This window comes from Musa acuminata, chromosome BXJ2-8 (assembly GCF_036884655.1).
Source record: "Musa acuminata AAA Group cultivar baxijiao chromosome BXJ2-8, Cavendish_Baxijiao_AAA, whole genome shotgun sequence".
Taxonomy (NCBI): domain Eukaryota; kingdom Viridiplantae; phylum Streptophyta; class Magnoliopsida; order Zingiberales; family Musaceae; genus Musa; species Musa acuminata.
Genome location: NC_088345.1, coordinates 51,097,030 through 51,114,541, shown reverse-complemented (window position 1 = coordinate 51,114,541; position 17,512 = coordinate 51,097,030). Strand labels below are relative to the sequence as shown.

The window sequence follows — 17,512 nt, the reverse complement described above, 5'->3', positions numbered from 1 at the left end:
GAGACAGTCCCAATGCAATATGAAAAGCATAAATCGATGAATCAGCCTCGTTTATGAGTATAATTCTATTCAAAACATGTCATTATTTTTTGTTGAAACACATAAGGGAAAAACATGTCATAAATATTTTTATTTAATAAATTTGCATTTGGTCCCCTTTTTTCGGTACAATTTGTACTAAAAAAATATTTTCTTTTTAATTTATGTGCTCGTCATCACTTAGAATATTGAGAGAAGCTCAATTTTCATGTTACTACTGCGACTGATCTCTACTTACTAATTTCTAATTAGCTTATCTTATTTTCTCTTTTTTTAACTGATAACCGACCTCAATTTTTAATCGACCGTGGCCGGTCCGGTTCGTCTTTGCCTTGAAAAGTTGAGACCGGGTCGAACCGGCTAAACGATTCGGTGATCTGTCGGAGCCAACCGTTGGAACCGAACCGGTCCTTTTTAGAAGGCATTTTAGTCTTTTCACGTCGAGACGAAACCGAGTCCACTGGTCTCGGAGCTGTCGTCCCTATCCCGCTCTCGGTACCGCCTTCTCTCGCCGCCGCTCTCGTCGCTTCGTCAGTCCCTCTCCGGTTTCTTCTGAAAGCAAACGATCTTCTCTTTTACCATCCTCTTCAAAGTAGAGGAAATTACTAAGCTGTTTCAGCAATCTGTCCCTTTCTCTCATCTCTTCGATTCCGTGTTCGTCATTCCTCAAGTTTTTTCGTTTTCCTTTGATACTTCTGCTTTTTATTTCAGTCTAGTAGTTTTTGTACGGTTACTTGTTCTTTAGTTTCCTTTATATTGTTTTCGGGTTGTTACTTTGGGGGTCGAAAAAGCTCTGTTTCTTGAAGAAGCCCTGTGCTCGGTGAATTGAAAGATCAACAAGGTCAACCCATCGAAAGTGGTAATTTTCTCTCTGAGTAATCTCTCTCTATATCAGGTTTATGAGAACCATTTCATTGTCTCGCCCTTTTGCAATTCAAGAGGTGAAAATTTAGTGTTAAAACAGGCACAGGTGACGAACTAAATAGGATAGAATGGCACCTGCAGCGGCTATTTTCTCTTCCGTCTTGTCCAATGCATTACTGTCGCCTATATGGGCATCTCGCTATTGGCGGAATGCTCTATTGCCCCCCGTAGCCCTTGCTAGCGTGCTAACCAGTGCCTCTGATCACAAGAATCATCACCGGAGTAGAAAAGAACACTGCTGGGTGGTGAGAAGAAAGGCCTCCATTGCCTACTCCTCGTTAGCAAAGGCGGTGACCACCACTGTGAGCAGTTCTCCAGCTCATGGGTAATTATTTTTTCCTCCTTGGCTAGTTTAATTTGCTCGGTCTTGGGGGTGCCTATTTGTGCCTTTTGAGCTCCATTTCTTGTGGTCTTTATCAGTTTCGCTCAGATTACATGGAAGCATTGGTTTTGTTTGTAATATTTACTAGTTCTTGCTATCACTTAAAAAGACTTTCCATAGTAAGCATCTCCTTGTAAGAAACATGAATCAAGCAGGAAGTTGGTTTGACGGATATTATTAGTTCACGAGAAGCATATTTTTAGTTTTTCTCTTCCTAATTGAAATTATTCTCCTTTCAGAATAGGTTAGTCCTTTTAAGTAATTGTATAGTTTTTTTCAGGTTCTCTTTATACTTAACTAGGCTCTCTTGTTGATGTGAATGGATACACATTGGCATGGATTGGTTCAATTGAATTAGAACCAATTTGGTCAAAACTCAGTAGAGTCAGGACAGAATAGAACGAGTTTGGATGATCTATTTGATATTATAGGTATACAAGATGAGAAAAAGAAGTAACTGAGAAGTTTGTATTTTTCACCTCTTTATGTTTTTTCTAGTTTATTTTTTCTCATTTGGTGCTTCTCTTTTACATAGTTTATAGCATTGTGTTTCTGTACCTTGATAAGTTTGAAGTCATTTATATGTTATCTGTCTACTTTAATAGACCATCCTTGATTCAGGTATCCAGAATACGATCGTTTGCTCCCTTGTCCATTTCAAAATGAGTCTCCAAGAGTTGAGCACCTTGTAGTCTTAGAAGGAGGACTTGTTCTTGATTGGATATCTAAAGCTTTGGATCTTCCTCCTTTGTAAGTGTATCTCCTTGTCTTATCTATTTAATATAAAGCATGTCAAGAAATAACTGATAACTAAGTTTTTGATTTTTAGTTTGGATATGTGTGTATGTTTCCAGTGAAATTAAAACGAGAAATAAATAACAAAAATCTGTTAGAAAAAGTTTCCTAGTAAGAGCTTCTCTTAAGAAGAAAAAAATGCCTCTAACTAAAAATTAAGGGAACTAACTGGACAGCTATTACTAAGCAAGGTGCTTACAAGTTACAACCACTTGTGTATGTAGCCTACTAAGAGGTCATATGGAAGAAAACTTTCCTTTTCTATTAAATACATCATTCCAAGTATCCCATTAAAGAAGACCTGTAGAATTCTTCATGTATGACTCCTAATAGATGAATGATTTACTTGACCTATACTGGTTCGTATTACCGATCCATACTGGTGTATCGACCGGCTGTTGGTATGGTACATACCGAACTGTACCGATACATGGTACACTAGGGTGTACTGATGTACCACTTGTACCGGTTCTCTATCGGACCAGTACATACCGCCCGTATTGAGCGGTATGCTTCGGTACATCAAACCTTACATATACTAATAAATAATTATGGCAGCATACTAGTATTGTTGACTATTAACAGTGTCAAATAAAATGTGTATTGAATTACCAACTATGTTTTGATACAAATACTAGATAGCAACTTAAACTATTGATACTTAAAGTGTGTAAAGGAGGATTTATTCTTAGAACTTAGAGGCTTTTCAGACACCATGCAGTTGGAAAACCAACTGTTGTTAATGAAGATCAACTTATACTTTTCAGATTGTGTTTTGGAGCAACCCTCCAAAGTCGTAACTAAGCCTCTCTGCTTCAAAGGAAAGAGAATTCTTCAAAAGCTAATCCAAGTCTAATTGAAGGGAGAAGAAAGCTAAATTATGCTTAAAGTATAATTACCACGAGTTAAAACACCTATTTTTTCCATAGGCACGCGTGTTTGTAGAAAGCTATATTTTAGTGTAATAACTAGTTGAAAAAAGAAGCCTTTTTAAATTATCATGCTGTTGCCGCCTACCCTTAGCCAATTCTGTCTATGGGGGCTCTGCTCCATTATTTTATTTAGGGTAGACCAGGTATTTCATGGATGGCTTGACCCCTATGTCTGTTTTTGGGCTGGGAAAAAATTTTCCAAGTACTATTTGTAATTTTGTAGTCCTCTCCTAAATTTAGGATACCATCCAAGTATTGTAATTGGTTTTTTGGACTTTTTAAATCATCTTTGCTACTCTTTTTATTAGAATAGTACTCTATGACAGCCATTGCAGTGATCGTCACACTTCTACGAGGTCATACAAGGTCTAGCAGCCAATTTTGGTGTTTGGCTGGGTTTAGACTTTAGACCACCTCAAGTTCATGTCTGGGGTTCTTGTGCGGTGTGGTTTGTCTTAATATACAGCTTGAAGAAGGCACTGCGGTTGGATCTTCAAGAGTGAAAACTTCAGTACCCTGTAGAAGAACTAGTTTACCTCCTGTGACCAGGTGAGGGGATGAATAGAGCTATGTGCAATTTCCATCACAATAATGTTTTCCTTCCCTGACACCACAGTGAACACCATTTCATCAATCTCGGTCGATTGAGAGCACATTCATTTGGTGATCAGCACCTCCCAATGATGATGTGTAAACCCCTTCGATGAAAATTTTATTTTTAGAGTATACCAAAGAAGGAAATGTTCAGTATAGATTCTTGCTTAGCCCTTATAAACCATATAGTAACACCAACTATATTCTTAGTAACTGGTATCAGACACAATCTATTCATATGTATCTGTGTTCATTCTACATATTCATGTAGCTGGATGAAAGTAAAGATTACCAATTCCTCCAAAGAGTGGCATGACAGCTATATTATATTTCTTTGAATAAGGTTTTTTTTTTTGGCATTTTATAGTGTTCAGTCCTATTTTATCTAAACAAAAATATGTGGAGGATATTATGTATATTAGTACATTGAGCACTTCCGGAGAAAATTCATATAAAATAAGATTTTCAAGGTTCAAATTATTAAGATATACCACATATAACCATCTTAAATACCGAAAGGTTCCTGCTTCTCAGGATTCCCTACTATTAGCTTATAGGTTCAGTTCCTATGATCAATCAGCGGACTGGTAGAATACAGGTAAGTTATGAATGAATAACTATATATAATAATTAATTTATAAAATTTGTAGGTGTCAAATTTGTTGTTTTCTTCTTTTTCTTTGTCTCAGTTTCTTTTTTTTTTAATCAAATTCATTGTGCGATCATATCATGTAATCCAATGAAATTAATTTGTTCTCTTTTATCTTCCAAATGTCCTATATTGATCCGTATCCAAATGTTAAAAACCTTGATTTGGGTGAACATGAGAGATACATAATGTCATAGAGCTGAAGTTACCAAATTAATGATCGATTAGATCATCTGTAACATGTTATTTTTGGTCCCAAGTAAGAATCTGCAGGTTATGCATTTGAAATAGCTTTTGCTGATATGATGAAATAGGGAGCTGATGATTTAATTAGATATAATGCATGAAACACCCTTTACACAGATTACTGAATTGAATGTGTCTCAGCACTTGCTAAGTAACTGTCATATTTTATATATGAAGGTTTGTTGCAGATCTTATCCATTTTGGGGCAGTGCATTATGCACTGGTCTGCCCAAAGCCGCCTCCAACTGCAACTCCCAAACAAATTCAAATCTATAAAGAAGTAACAGAGCCTTCGGTTTTGCAGAAGAGATCATCCATTAAGGGGAAAACTGTGAGAGAAGCCCAGAAAACTTTTAGAGTTGCTGATGCAAATCAATTTGTTGAAGCAGGAACTTACTTACGTGTGCATGTGCATCCAAAACGCTTCCCAAGGTAAACACTCTTGTTATCTGTGTTTCTGTAATAAAATTGAAGTTTTTGGAGACTAGCTTATGTTTTTTACCTACAGCATCAGATGGGTGATGTTCAATCCAGTGGTTTAGCTACCAGATAGTCTATGCTAGCATGACTCAATAGAGGGAATGTTCCACTGATTATGTTTTTCAACTCATATTTGCCATTTTTATTGACTTTATACTATAAATAGGTGCTATGAAATTGATTGGAAATCGAGAATCATAGCAGTTACCAGTACTTATGTCGTCCTCGACAAACCTGCTGCAACTTCAGTATGTAATTTAATATCTTTTGTTATGAGTTCCTATACCTCTTACTCTTTTCTCTATCATATTTGTATCAATTCCATGTTATAAGTTTTTCATTTTGATGTGCACATGTTATAATTTTCCTATTTAGCTCGGGCCACATATCGGTTATCTGTCAAATCAGTAACTACCTGAAGTATGCCTGGTATTTAGAAACTTGGTAAAAATTTATAGAAGTTTTGTCAACCAACACAAGAAAGTTCACCTTAATTCTAATAGCTAGAATAATATATGATATAACTTAGTGAGACACAACTTGAAATTGTGAATATTTGTTCGAATTTGCCTCCTAAGTTTTTTGTAGGTATAAAAAAAAGTTATTTAGAACTGAAGACCAGTGTTTGTTGTAAACCAGTAGCTATCAAATGGATTATTTCTGAAAAGGCACATTATAGATTTTACATCTAATCTTTTACAAAATATGTCCAGAAGTATACTAGAAACTATACAAGCAGAGTGAGTGTCTGAATTTTGTTAGACATAAAGGTTTTAGTTCTAATAGTGTGCTATTAGACATAAAGCAAGTACCTGGTTTTGAGTGCCATTGGTAATATACGGGTGCAAGTTTGTTGTTTCTATGTAGTGTCCAGTTTGTTACTTGAAAGACTATTGTTGGAAGGGCAAATCCATAATTTTTCATTTTAAGTTGCTAGCCAATATTGATTATATTGAAATTGCATTAGACCCTTCTGGTGAATTGTGATTAATAAGCTTTTATCAGTTGTAGCATATTATAGTTAGCTTTTCCAGTATTATTCCACATGCTTTGACTGTCCTCCAGTTGATCGTACTTTTACCATATCGTAGAGTACTTTGCATTGATATTACTAAGTAAAACCACAATTAAATTACTCGAAGTTTAAAATTTTGACCATACCAATTGATATGAACTGGTATTTATTGGTCTAACCAAATACTGGTATTGGAACATATAGTTTGTTCAAAATATCTGGTAATTTCATTTGTTTTCTATGAAGTGGTTGTCTATTCCTCGTTCATCCTTAGTTTGGCTGGCCTTGTTCATCGTTTAATTCAATACCTCATGTTTCTTAATTTAAAGAGAATTTATCAACTTTGTGAATTAGGAACCTCGGTCACTTTTCACCTATCTCCGATTTTTTATGTAGTTTACAAATTTATTAGGGTTGTTGAGAAAGGTCAAAAGAGATGGTTGGACAAGAAGTCGTAGTTAGGTTTTTTAAATGTGATATTAAGATAGATTCATATTGATAGTTGAAGTGTCTTGAATTGGGAGCATGAAGAAAACTACCAGAAGTGATTATTATTTTGTATGCAAATCTAGTTTAATTTATTTTTTAGGGGGTTATTAACTTTTCTCATGGACTTCTTGCTGAATAGTTGATATTTTTTTTCTCACTTTTATCAATGACTTGTTCTAGCTAGTTGAAGGTGGTCATTTAGCTATGAGGCCTACAACATTTTTTTTCTGGGGAGGTTGGGCACAAAGGGGGAGCTATTCCCATAATTTTCTAATTTTTTAAGATGGGGAAAAGAAGAGGAGAAAAAGGAGGGGACATAAGAAAAGAAAGAAGAACGCAAAAGTACATAGGAAAACTAGGGAAAGAAGGAAATATCTAACTCTTCTAGCTGAACATTGCATGTAATGTTCAAGCTTTTTGTCCACTAGTCTAAGCCAAGAAAATATATGTAAAAAAGGGACGGTTTAGTGGACAAGTCCTTGTCATTGTAGGTTTGGAAAAGGTCAATAGACGTAGCCTTACTCTGCAATCAGAGTGGCTATTTCAGATTCGAAATCCATTCACCCAGGTTGCAAAGGAGCAATCTTGATGTGGCATAAGGTTATTCCCCTCCATGAAGCGAATACATGAAGTCCATCTGTATTATGTTCATCTAAGCTTTAAATATAAGAGTCGTGGCGGAACTTATTACATTTAACAAAGTTGATGTCCTTGGCTACAACTTGTACATAATGACATCGGCTAGTTCAAGATGATTGTTCACCAGTTGAGTATAATGGAAGTTCACTCATGACTCAGCAGTGTTAAAAGGTCAGAATGGAATAATGGAGGTGTTGGAAGGCTTTTAGGAGTTGAATTCTTCTGTTCTGTACTGAGATATAAACAGACAGATTTTCTTTTGTATGCAACTTTTTCTCAATTGTTTTGACATCTATATTCCATGATTTTTCTTGTTAATAAATAAGTTTTGTATAACAAACACAAATGTGTAACTCTGTGTTTAGGTAGGAGGAACAATAGATAACATTGAAGAATGCTGTGCAATGTTTGCTTCTCGTGCTTTAGGCTTTGATACTCCTCTGAGGACCACCCATCAGATAGACAACTGTACAGAGGGCTGGTCAGTTTTTTACTTATTACTGAAGTACATTTCTGACGATGTATATGTGGCTAATGACTTCAAATTCTGATTCTGCAGTGTTGTGTTGGCTAGAACAAAGGACTTTTGCTCTGAATTTCATGGAATGATCAGGGTATGTCTTTAAATATGTAACCGATTGTATATCTAACAGTATGCCAACCAATTCTTGTCCGATATCAACTCCAGAATCCTATCAGACTGGTATGCACCAGTTGATATGGTGCCAATACTGGTCAACACACACCAAAATGATGTTAGTAAAATTATTCAATGTTGATATTGTGTTGGTGTACCATTTTAATCGTTACCCATCAGAAGTGGTCTTGTACAGTCAATTTAAAATATTAAAATTTTGCAACAATCTGCCATGACATAATTTATCATATGTAGATTTTATGCATCTCACTGAGTATTATGTGATGAACTTTGTTTTTTGATACAGGAAAAAAGGGTGAAAAAATTGTATCTTGCTCTTGCTGCTGCACCTGTACCTGTTGGAATAATTACCCATTACATGCGTCCAGTGAATACTGCTCCAAGATTAGTTTCAGAAGGTAATGTCAGGTTTGATCTTTAATCTTTAGATCATTTCATTTTCTGATAGGGAACCTGCAGACTGCAGTAGTTAACTAAGATTGAGCATCCTGTCTCATTATACCTATAGATGTGTATAAGTTTGCATGTATACTATAAAGAGGGTTGAAAATTCGACACTGTCATGTAACTCTGATGGAAATGACCTACATCACCCAAAAGACTTGCAACTCATTTTTTTTGCAGGTTCCTTTACAAAGCTTCAAGCGGAGACCTGAAAGAAATAGAAGCAGTTTATAACTATGAATTTGTATTATGATTAAAATTATGGTTTACAAGATAGAAGCCAGCTAGAATGCAGTCTACATGGATCTCAAATTATCAATGTTGATTGATGATTCTCAAAACAAATCAAACCTGTCCATGCAATCCAAAATCATATTGTTCAACAAACCAGTCAAAACTAAACACTTAAAATGACCTTTGAGGACTTTAATAAGCTGAACAGAGCCACATGCTTGAGAGTATGTTGGTGTCAACTCAAGCCAGTATACATTCGCTATATATGCCTCCACCAAATTTTTTAAAAAAAATCCCTTATTCTTTAATGTGATTACTGCTTACTACGTCTATAAATATATTGTTTCTTTTTTTTTGCTTCTCACACCCAAATGCCTGTGGTACACATGATCACATCAGCCATACTTGGCACACTCTGTTACTGTGGGTGCATGCAACTAGTAAATTATTGATTAGCATTCTTCACTTGGTTAGTTTTCGAGGACAAAAATAATATGTTGATCAAAATTTCTCGCAAAAGCCAAATTTACTTTGTACAATGGCTTGTAAATGGTGTTTATAGTAAATGGTCTGTGGCAAGGTTTTGTATTATCGGTTGGTATAGTTTGTACCAATCGGTATTTACTAGTCCTAAGCAAGGACCCGTAGCAGACTATACGGTTTGGTATGATGGTTTGATACTAGTAGATATAAATTTTTCTTTTTTTTTCTGTTGGTACCAGGCTATACAGGTCAGTATACAACCTAGTACACTAGTGCCATATCGATCCAGTAGATTACCGAAACCTGGATTAAGATTTAAAACCTTAGCTTGTGATATACATTAGTTTTTTTCTTAAATTCCAACCAGATATAAATGGCTTTAATTTTTCCACAGGGAAGATGCTAGGATGGTTTTGTTTGAATGGTGATTTTTTTTTTTTGTTTTACACAAATAAGCTTTCATCTACCACTATGTTTTTTCTAATTTATCTTATGGAATCTCAACAGGATTTTCAATTATATAGATCTAGTTGTTTTTGAAGATCATAACAAGTATCTAAAGCATTATGAAATAGAAACATGAGATACTTATGTTGCATTTTTTTTATTTACAAATCATGCTTTGTCATTTTTTGATAATTGAGATTAAATTGATTATGAAATTTTCATTATTGTAGATATCATTGGTGGATGGCATCTCTGTCAACTGGAAGTTTTGGAATGCAAGGAGGTTATGTGGCCTGCTGCTAAAGTTATGGAAACCCATAATGTTGAAGATTGTGGGTGGCCCTTTAAAAAAGTTGCCTATGAATGTAAAATCAATCTTTTGACTGGTAAAACTCATCAGGTACTTTGATTTACTTATGGTATTGATATATAGATCAAGGCTATGACAAATGTTAATCTTATAGTTAAATGTATTAGACTGGGTCCTAGCCTTTAGTTATCAGAGGTAAAACAGCTTTTGTGGAGGTTAGTGTGAGATTTATTATATCACTGATCGAAGTGTGCTCACATGATAATGAGTATTAAACGTGTGGGACCTTTTCAAGGATGCATATGAAGCATAGGTTCTACAAAAATAGAAGTTTTCAAATGCCTGATTCATCAAAGGAAACAAAAAGGTGTATCCTAGGAGCATCCTTGTCGCAATATTACTTTGATCTTTCTCCACATACTGAGTTAGACAATAATATATTGTTTGATGATTGATTGTGTTTGATACAGATCAGAGCACAGTTTGCCGCCATTGGTGCGCCTATTGTGGGGGACTCGATGTACATCCCATCTGTTATGGCCAAAACGGCTAATCCTTCAATCAACCCATTTGATAGAAAATGGAAGGAATATGCTACTGAGGATGAGAAGATGGCAGCTATAGAACAATGGATCGCACAGCATGGGAAAGAACCTTATGCAGCTATCGGTCTTCAGGCTTCCCATATCTCATGGGATGATGGCAATTGTTCTTACGAGGCTGGTGCGCCATGGTGGAGATCAACAGAGCAATAAACTACCCCCAATATATCGCATGGTAACTTATCGAGATGAGATTCGAGCATCTTCAGGGATGGTAGAACCAATAGCTTTTGATGGTCCTCCATATATGATGGTGCAGTTTAAGCAGAGAATGTCAAATGTTGATATATTTTTTGCAAGAAGTCCAAAAAAAAAAAAAAGTCTCGAAGTGGTCTATGCTTGTATTTGTAACAATCTACAATTGAATTTTGTGACAAGTTCTTTTCTTCTAGCTGCATTAGTATTGGTCATTCATCAGATTGACAGTTGTATGAAATAGTTTTCCTTGGATAATTTATGCGGTTGCAAATCTGATATGTTCATCTGTGTTGTTCTCATCTTATGCATCTGCAGGGCAAAGCTAAAAAGGCTTATTGTTAAGGAGACATGTCAGTGAGTTGTTTCTTTGAATTCATGGTGGAGCTAAGTAGCAATTCCTATGTACGCTAGGGAACCGATTCAAATTGGAGTTCAACTCGGGCTCAGTTCAAGTCAAATTACAGTGAATCAAAGTTGAACCGAACCATTTCTTCACTGAACCGGTTCAAGTCGGATGAGGAATGCAGCCTCACCTGCGTCGTCGACCACCCGTGCACAACCGCCGGCATCCTCGCCGCTTCCTGTCATTGTGATCGATTGGGTGTCAAGTGGCTGAGACACATCCTCTCTCTCGGGCGTAATGCACGACGACAAGGAACGATCGAGAAAGGTGAGGAGCAATCGGGCCATCTTCTTCCCCGCTCGCGGGCATGACTCATCGCCTTCCCTCGCTCCTATATAAATGGAGTTTCAAGGAACAGTGGAGGAAGGTGTGAGGAAGAGGTAAGAGGAGATTAGATCTCCCACTACTCCAGCCCCAATCTAACCAAAGGTGGGTATGGGTCTGGCCAACTTTTGGTCAATAGGGGTAATTTTGAAATTTTGATAGTACTTTATTCATGTGCATATCCAATAAAAGCACCTTAGAGATTATTGTCGAACAAACAATAGCAGAAGTTTAAGCCAAAACCTTCACAAGGAAGATGATCCCCTAAGTAGGGGTTGTACTTATTATGAATGACAAAAGGAACCTTAGTGAATCAAACACATTGATGTCTTATGAACTATAATCATCGAAGAAGATAATGCCCTGTTATTATTATGTTCTCTTTCTGCTTCATATATAATTTTTTACAAAATAATTTTATATGATAATAGCATTATTTCTTTAAACTTTGTTATTTCAGCTCTAATAACAAAAGAAGTAATGGATTTGTGATTAACAATCAAAACCTCCAACAAAAGTCATGTTGTAGCTTTGAATGCAAAAAAAAATGAGTAAAATAAAAGAGACAAAAATAAATCTAGATCTAAATCTAGATCAAAGAACGTTCAATGCTACTATTGCAAAAAAAATCATGTTAAAGCAGACTATCAAGCTCTAAAAAAATAGCTATAATCTAAAGAGAAATATATGCATAAACAACATAAATAGATTTTTTTTAAAATTAAGATAAAGGTACTTATAACCTCGATATACCATACCAGGTCACAAGACGAGCGACTTTTGAACTTTGGTATTTGTTTCATATGACACTACACTATGGTTGATTCTCTACCTATGAACCCACTTGAGTATGAGATAAACTTACAGGAAATAATTCATTATATAAGGTTGTCGAAACACGATCAATTAAAACCAAGATGCATAATAAGGTTATAACATATTTTTTACTTAAAGAGAAATCTAATTTTATTGTCCATTTTGATTACTTAAAGAATTTTTCAAAGTAAAAAAAAAAAAAGGAGCTTATGTTGATGAAAGCTAAAAATAAAAACTAACTCTATCTAGTTCGAGTCTAAGAGAATTCTTGATTACACCCACTCAGAGGCCTCTCAGTAGTGACTTAAGGTAGAGCTCACTATATGCTCACCTTCGTTAATGACTTCTCAAGAAAGGTATGGATATATTTTGTTAAGCACAAGAGTGATGTCTTTGATAAATTTCAAATGTGAAAAAATATGTTGAAGAAATAAATTTGGAGGTATATTTGAATAATAAAAATCTAGAATTTTATAGTATCTAACTTAATAATTAGCATGTGAAGGAATTATTTATCACCATACAGTGTCTCACACTCCACGATAGAATGACGTAACGAAAAGGATAAACTATATCATTTTGGAAAGAGTGAGGTGTATGATTTCAAATGCTAAACTTTTGAAGTCATTCTCGGCTCAGCTAGCATCGACCATAAGAGGAGTGGAGTGGAACCCCTGCCTCTTATTTACATTTAAAATTTTTTAAGTATTAAGTATATGCAAGGGTGAACGATAATAAACTATAACTTAGGTCAAAATATTATATTTTCTTAAGTTATTCCTTAGGGGTAAAAGGCTCCAAAGTCTGATGATATCAACCAGTTGATCATAATTTTGCTGAAGATCCTTAAACTATTCATAGAGAATCAATAACAAGAACTAAAGCTAAAAAGATGAAAGAAGCCTTAATTTATTTATTGGAAGGAGCAAGTTGACCAAGACTCAGTCAAGGTTCTATGGATGCAAGAAGATCCTAAAATAATCAACGTGATTCAAATAAGTCCAAATCATGAAAAGAAAGCTCAACTTTAGGAGAATGATGAATTTTAGCCCATTTTGAAGAATAAAAGTTATTCAGCCACGTTATACCATATTAAAAATTATGAGCTTATTCATGAATGATCTACATTCAACTATTCAAATAAGTTCAAGAAAAATTCATGAATAATCTAGAATTGGGAAGATGAACATCATTTAGTGTATTTAATGGATTCATTGTCTTTGTACTTGGCCTTTGTACTATATAAAAAAGGCCGACTCTCTTTGTAACCAAACAATCCAGAAGTATAATCATCTTTCAATGGTAAGTGTTTTGTTTGTAAATTTTTGCATGAACTTCAAAATTTATCAAGTTTTTTGCATTTAAAACTCAAAAAGCTTTGTTTTTCCTTTCAAACTTATCAAACTTTTTATTGTTCTAATTATTTCATTAATTTTTCATTGATAAAGTAATTATAATAGTTTCCTTTACTTCAATCTTGAATGATCCGTCTTATTTTAATTCATTAGAGGATATTAATTTATATTACATATGTATCAAAACTCTTTAGATATCGAGGTATATGGTTGCTAAGTTGATGATTTATATCATTTGGTATAAACCAATAAGTTAGATCATAATTTTGCTAAAGGCTCTTTAACTATTTATGAAGGATCAATGGCAAAAGCTAAAGCTAAAAGGAAAAAAAAAAATCTTAACTTATTTATTGGAAGACATCCGGAAGAAGCAAGCTACTCAATACTCGGTTAAGGTTCTTTGGATGCAAGAAGAGCATAAAATGATTAACCTGATTCAAATAAGTCCAAATCATGAAAAGAAAGTCCGAATAATAAATTTTAGCCCATTTTGAAGAATAAAAGTCATTCAGTTATATTGTACCATATTAGAAATTGTAAGCTTATCTACATTCAGCCATTTAAATAGGTTCAAAGCAGATTCATGGATGATCTATATTCATGAATTGAAAATATGAATATCATTTAATGCATTTAATGGATTCATTCCTTTGTACTCGACATTTGTATAATATAAGCAAGACTAACTCTCTTTATAACCAACAATTTAGAAGTATAATCATCTTTTAACACTAGTGAGTATTTTGTTTTTATGTTCTTACCCGAACTTTTGAACTTATTAAGCTTTTACATTCAAAACCCAAAAATCTTTACTTTTCTTTTCAACTTATCAAACTTCTTAGTTTATAGTGTTTTAAGGGAATGAAAGTATTTTTCTAATTATTTCATCAAATTTTCATTAATAAAATGATTAAAATAGTTTCTCTTACTTTAATCTTGAACGATCCATCTTATTGCAATTTATTAGAGGGTGTCAATTCGCATTCCATATGTATCATAGCCTTTTAGCTATCGGGGTGTATGGTTACTAAGTTGATGATTTTCATATACCCCAATAGCTAAAGAGCTAAGATACATATGGAATGAGAATTGACACCCTCTAATGAATTGAAATAAGATAGATCAAAGTAAGAAAAACTATTCTAATAACTTTATCAATGAAAAATTGATGAAATAATTAGAATAACACTTTGGTTCTCTTAAAGCATTATAAACTAAGAATTTTGATAAATTAATAGGAAAAGCAAAGATTTTTAGGTTTTGAACACAAAAGCTTGATAAGTTTCAAAGTTCATGCAAGAACTTAAAAACAAAATACTCACCAAGATGATTATACTTCTAAATTTTCTGATTATAAAGGGATTCGACCTTATTTATATAGTACAAATGCCAAGTACAAAGAGAATAAATCCATTAAATACATTAAATGATATTCACATTCCTAATTCATAATTGTATATCATTCATGATTATGAACTTATTTGAATGACTAAATATAAATCATTCATAAATAAGCACATAATTTCTCATATGGGCATGCATGACTGAATAATAGTGTTTATTCTTTAAAATGAGCTAAATTTCATCATTCTCTCGAAGCTGAGCTTTCTCTTTATGATTTTGACTTATTTGAATTATGTTAATCATTTTATGCTTTTCTTGTATCCACGGAACTTTGATCTAGTCATGACCAACTTGCTCCTTTCATATCATTGATCCTCGATGAATAATTAAAGGGTCTTTGGCAGAATTGTGATCAAACTTACTGGTTAATATCATCTGGTGCATAAAAAAATTTAAAGCTGAAATACATAGAGATATTATTTTTAACAAATAGGTGCTACTATAAAAATATAGGAAGGAGGCTACTATAGAATATAGAATTGATTGAACAAGAAGTTTTGACTCCAGAACTATCCTGTGCACCTAAAAAACCTATCGTTACCCCTATATCTCTGGAAGATGAAAAAGATGAGGAGGAATCACAATCGGTCAACAAGGAGCACCCCTACTACATTGCTCTCAACCAGCCTTATCGTAGATCATATTCGAACCTAAAATATGTGAACATCATCCATCGACACAATTACTATTGCTGAGTACATAAGAGCCAACTTCATATAAAGAGGCTTTTAGTGGCCTAGAACTGTACTGAGGAATCGGTGAAGCCTTCACCTAATAATAAACTAGCTGGGTGCAAATGCACCTTTAAGAGATATGACCAAATGGTAAGGATCGATTATAAAGATTTTTTTTTTCCTATATGTAAAACATGTCTATTCGAGTATTGTTAATATGAAATGCTCTATAAAAAGAAAGGAAAAATAAACAGAACAAAAATAAAGCATGAGCCATAAACTTATATGAATAATAGATAAAGTAGTATCCTTACTTTAAATATAAAATAAAAGATTAAACTAAGATTTTGTGCACAACACAAGAAGAATGATTGAATAATATATGCAAATGTTTTAGGCATAAGGAAAATTTATATGAGAGCTCATCGGAAACATAATCTTTTTTGGTGACCATGAATGTAGTAGATTAATTTTTAAAAAATATTTATATGTATATTTGTGTATTATCTATTTATATAATTATGTTTATGAGGCATGTATAATGTACTTTGCTAATTGAGTTTACAAATTGTCATATATGTCAAAACACTCTATATTTTATGGTTCAAAAAAAGGGGATCAACTACTTATTATGGTTCATCAAATTGTATCGGAAACATGATCGCGATGAAAATTTTTTTATCGGTCGGTCCCTTATTAGTGAAATTTGCTTTTTTTTTTTTTTTTGCTATGATTGTGATTTTTTCTTACTATAGTAAATAAAACATAGTTTTAAAAGTATTTTTGGTGTGGCGAATATAAAAAATAATAATCCTTTTTAGACACTCATATGATATCATTCCTATTTGTAGTTACTTGCTAAGATAGAAAGGATATTTTCGATCCCTTCCTAATAACTTAAGCTTCAAGTATTTGTACTTGTAGTTACTCGATTAAATATAGTTGATAAACCAGACTTGTGGTGATTGGAAGGAGTTCGATCGAAGGAATTCAGATAAAAAGCGTAATAGAAAAATTCAATAAAGTTCTTATAAGTAGTCAATACAACTAATTTTATAAGTGGTCAATTAAGGTAATAATGTATTTAAATTGATAAACAATAAGATGTTTGATATTTAAGATAATCAAATAAAGTCAATTAGACTAGAGAATTGCCAACTACTTATAATTTAATCATACAAATCAGCAAAAATATTATCGATGATATTGTAATTGAGTCAGGAATATAATTTAAAAATAAAAAATATGATTATAATTCGTGATTATAATATCATTTAATACCTTATGTGGGCCTCCATGGGCTTTCGTCACGTGCAAGACACATGTCTCGTGCCATCTCAAAATATTGAGATGGCACTTTCTACAGCTAAGCCTGATAAGTGTGCTACCGAAGTCGTGATTGGTCGTATTAATAGCCCGATCACGTGGATCCCACCTTCTGCGTCCAATAACAAAACAGGTGAGGGCTCGAGTCGCCGTCCGGTAAAAGACGCTCGCCACGTAAACCAATCGGCGGAGATCATAGTTCTATTTCGGTCCGCGCCGGGTTGGTTCCAGAGAGGCTTTTCCCTCTCCCCGGGGGATCTGCTCCACCCAGAATTCTAATTCCTACTCCCACGTCAGGCTCCATCACCGTCCATCGCGCCGCTCCCCGAACGCATGATTCACCCGGGTCCCACAAAGCCGTGTCGCTTGCAGCCACATACCCACGTGGCGGTCATCTACTGGCTGGACCGTGAAAATTCTGCGTTAGACGCCCCTGCATGGGATCCGCCCATATTGCTCCGACGTATTATATTCCACCAACAAATAATCCCCAAATCAAACATATTAATCGCAGGCATATGGAGACGAACTCACATTAATATTAGGAAGACCAGCCGGGTCGGTATGTTTTGCAGATACGTCCCTGTGAAAGGATTAATAAGTAAAAACAAATTATTTGAGGGCCTCATGTGAATTATCGTCACCACGAT

The 17,512-nt window shown here is 34.3% G+C and overlaps 1 protein-coding gene across 2 annotated transcripts; it reads left to right on the top strand.

The window, feature by feature from the left end:
* The first annotated feature begins 510 nt into the window (after positions 1-510).
* LOC135581194 (RNA pseudouridine synthase 6, chloroplastic-like) lies at positions 511-10,844 on the top strand. Of its 2 annotated transcripts, none has more exons than XM_065122778.1 (10): positions 511-898; positions 993-1,288; positions 1,967-2,095; positions 4,739-4,993; positions 5,208-5,289; positions 7,550-7,665; positions 7,744-7,798; positions 8,129-8,240; positions 9,681-9,850; positions 10,231-10,844. In XM_065122778.1, the coding sequence occupies exons 2-10, from the start codon at positions 1,032-1,034 to the stop codon at positions 10,513-10,515; spliced, it is 1,461 nt and encodes a 486-aa protein (XP_064978850.1). In that variant the 5' UTR covers positions 511-898; positions 993-1,031; the 3' UTR covers positions 10,516-10,844. The 2 variants fall into 2 exon arrangements, with proteins under 2 accessions (XP_064978850.1, XP_064978848.1); XM_065122776.1 differs by having other exon boundaries at positions 514-898; positions 1,004-1,288.
* Positions 10,845-17,512: the final 6,668 nt, after the last annotated feature.

Coding starts and splice junctions, on each gene's coding strand:
- LOC135581194 (XM_065122778.1), top strand. CDS start 1,032: ATGGCACCTGCAGCGGCTATTTTCTCTTCCGTCTTGTCCAATGCATTA. Junction 5,290..7,549: donor ACAAACCTGCTGCAACTTCA/GTATGTAATTTA, acceptor CTCTGTGTTTAG/GTAGGAGGAACAATAGATAA. Junction 7,666..7,743: donor GACAACTGTACAGAGGGCTG/GTCAGTTTTTTA, acceptor CTGATTCTGCAG/TGTTGTGTTGGCTAGAACAA.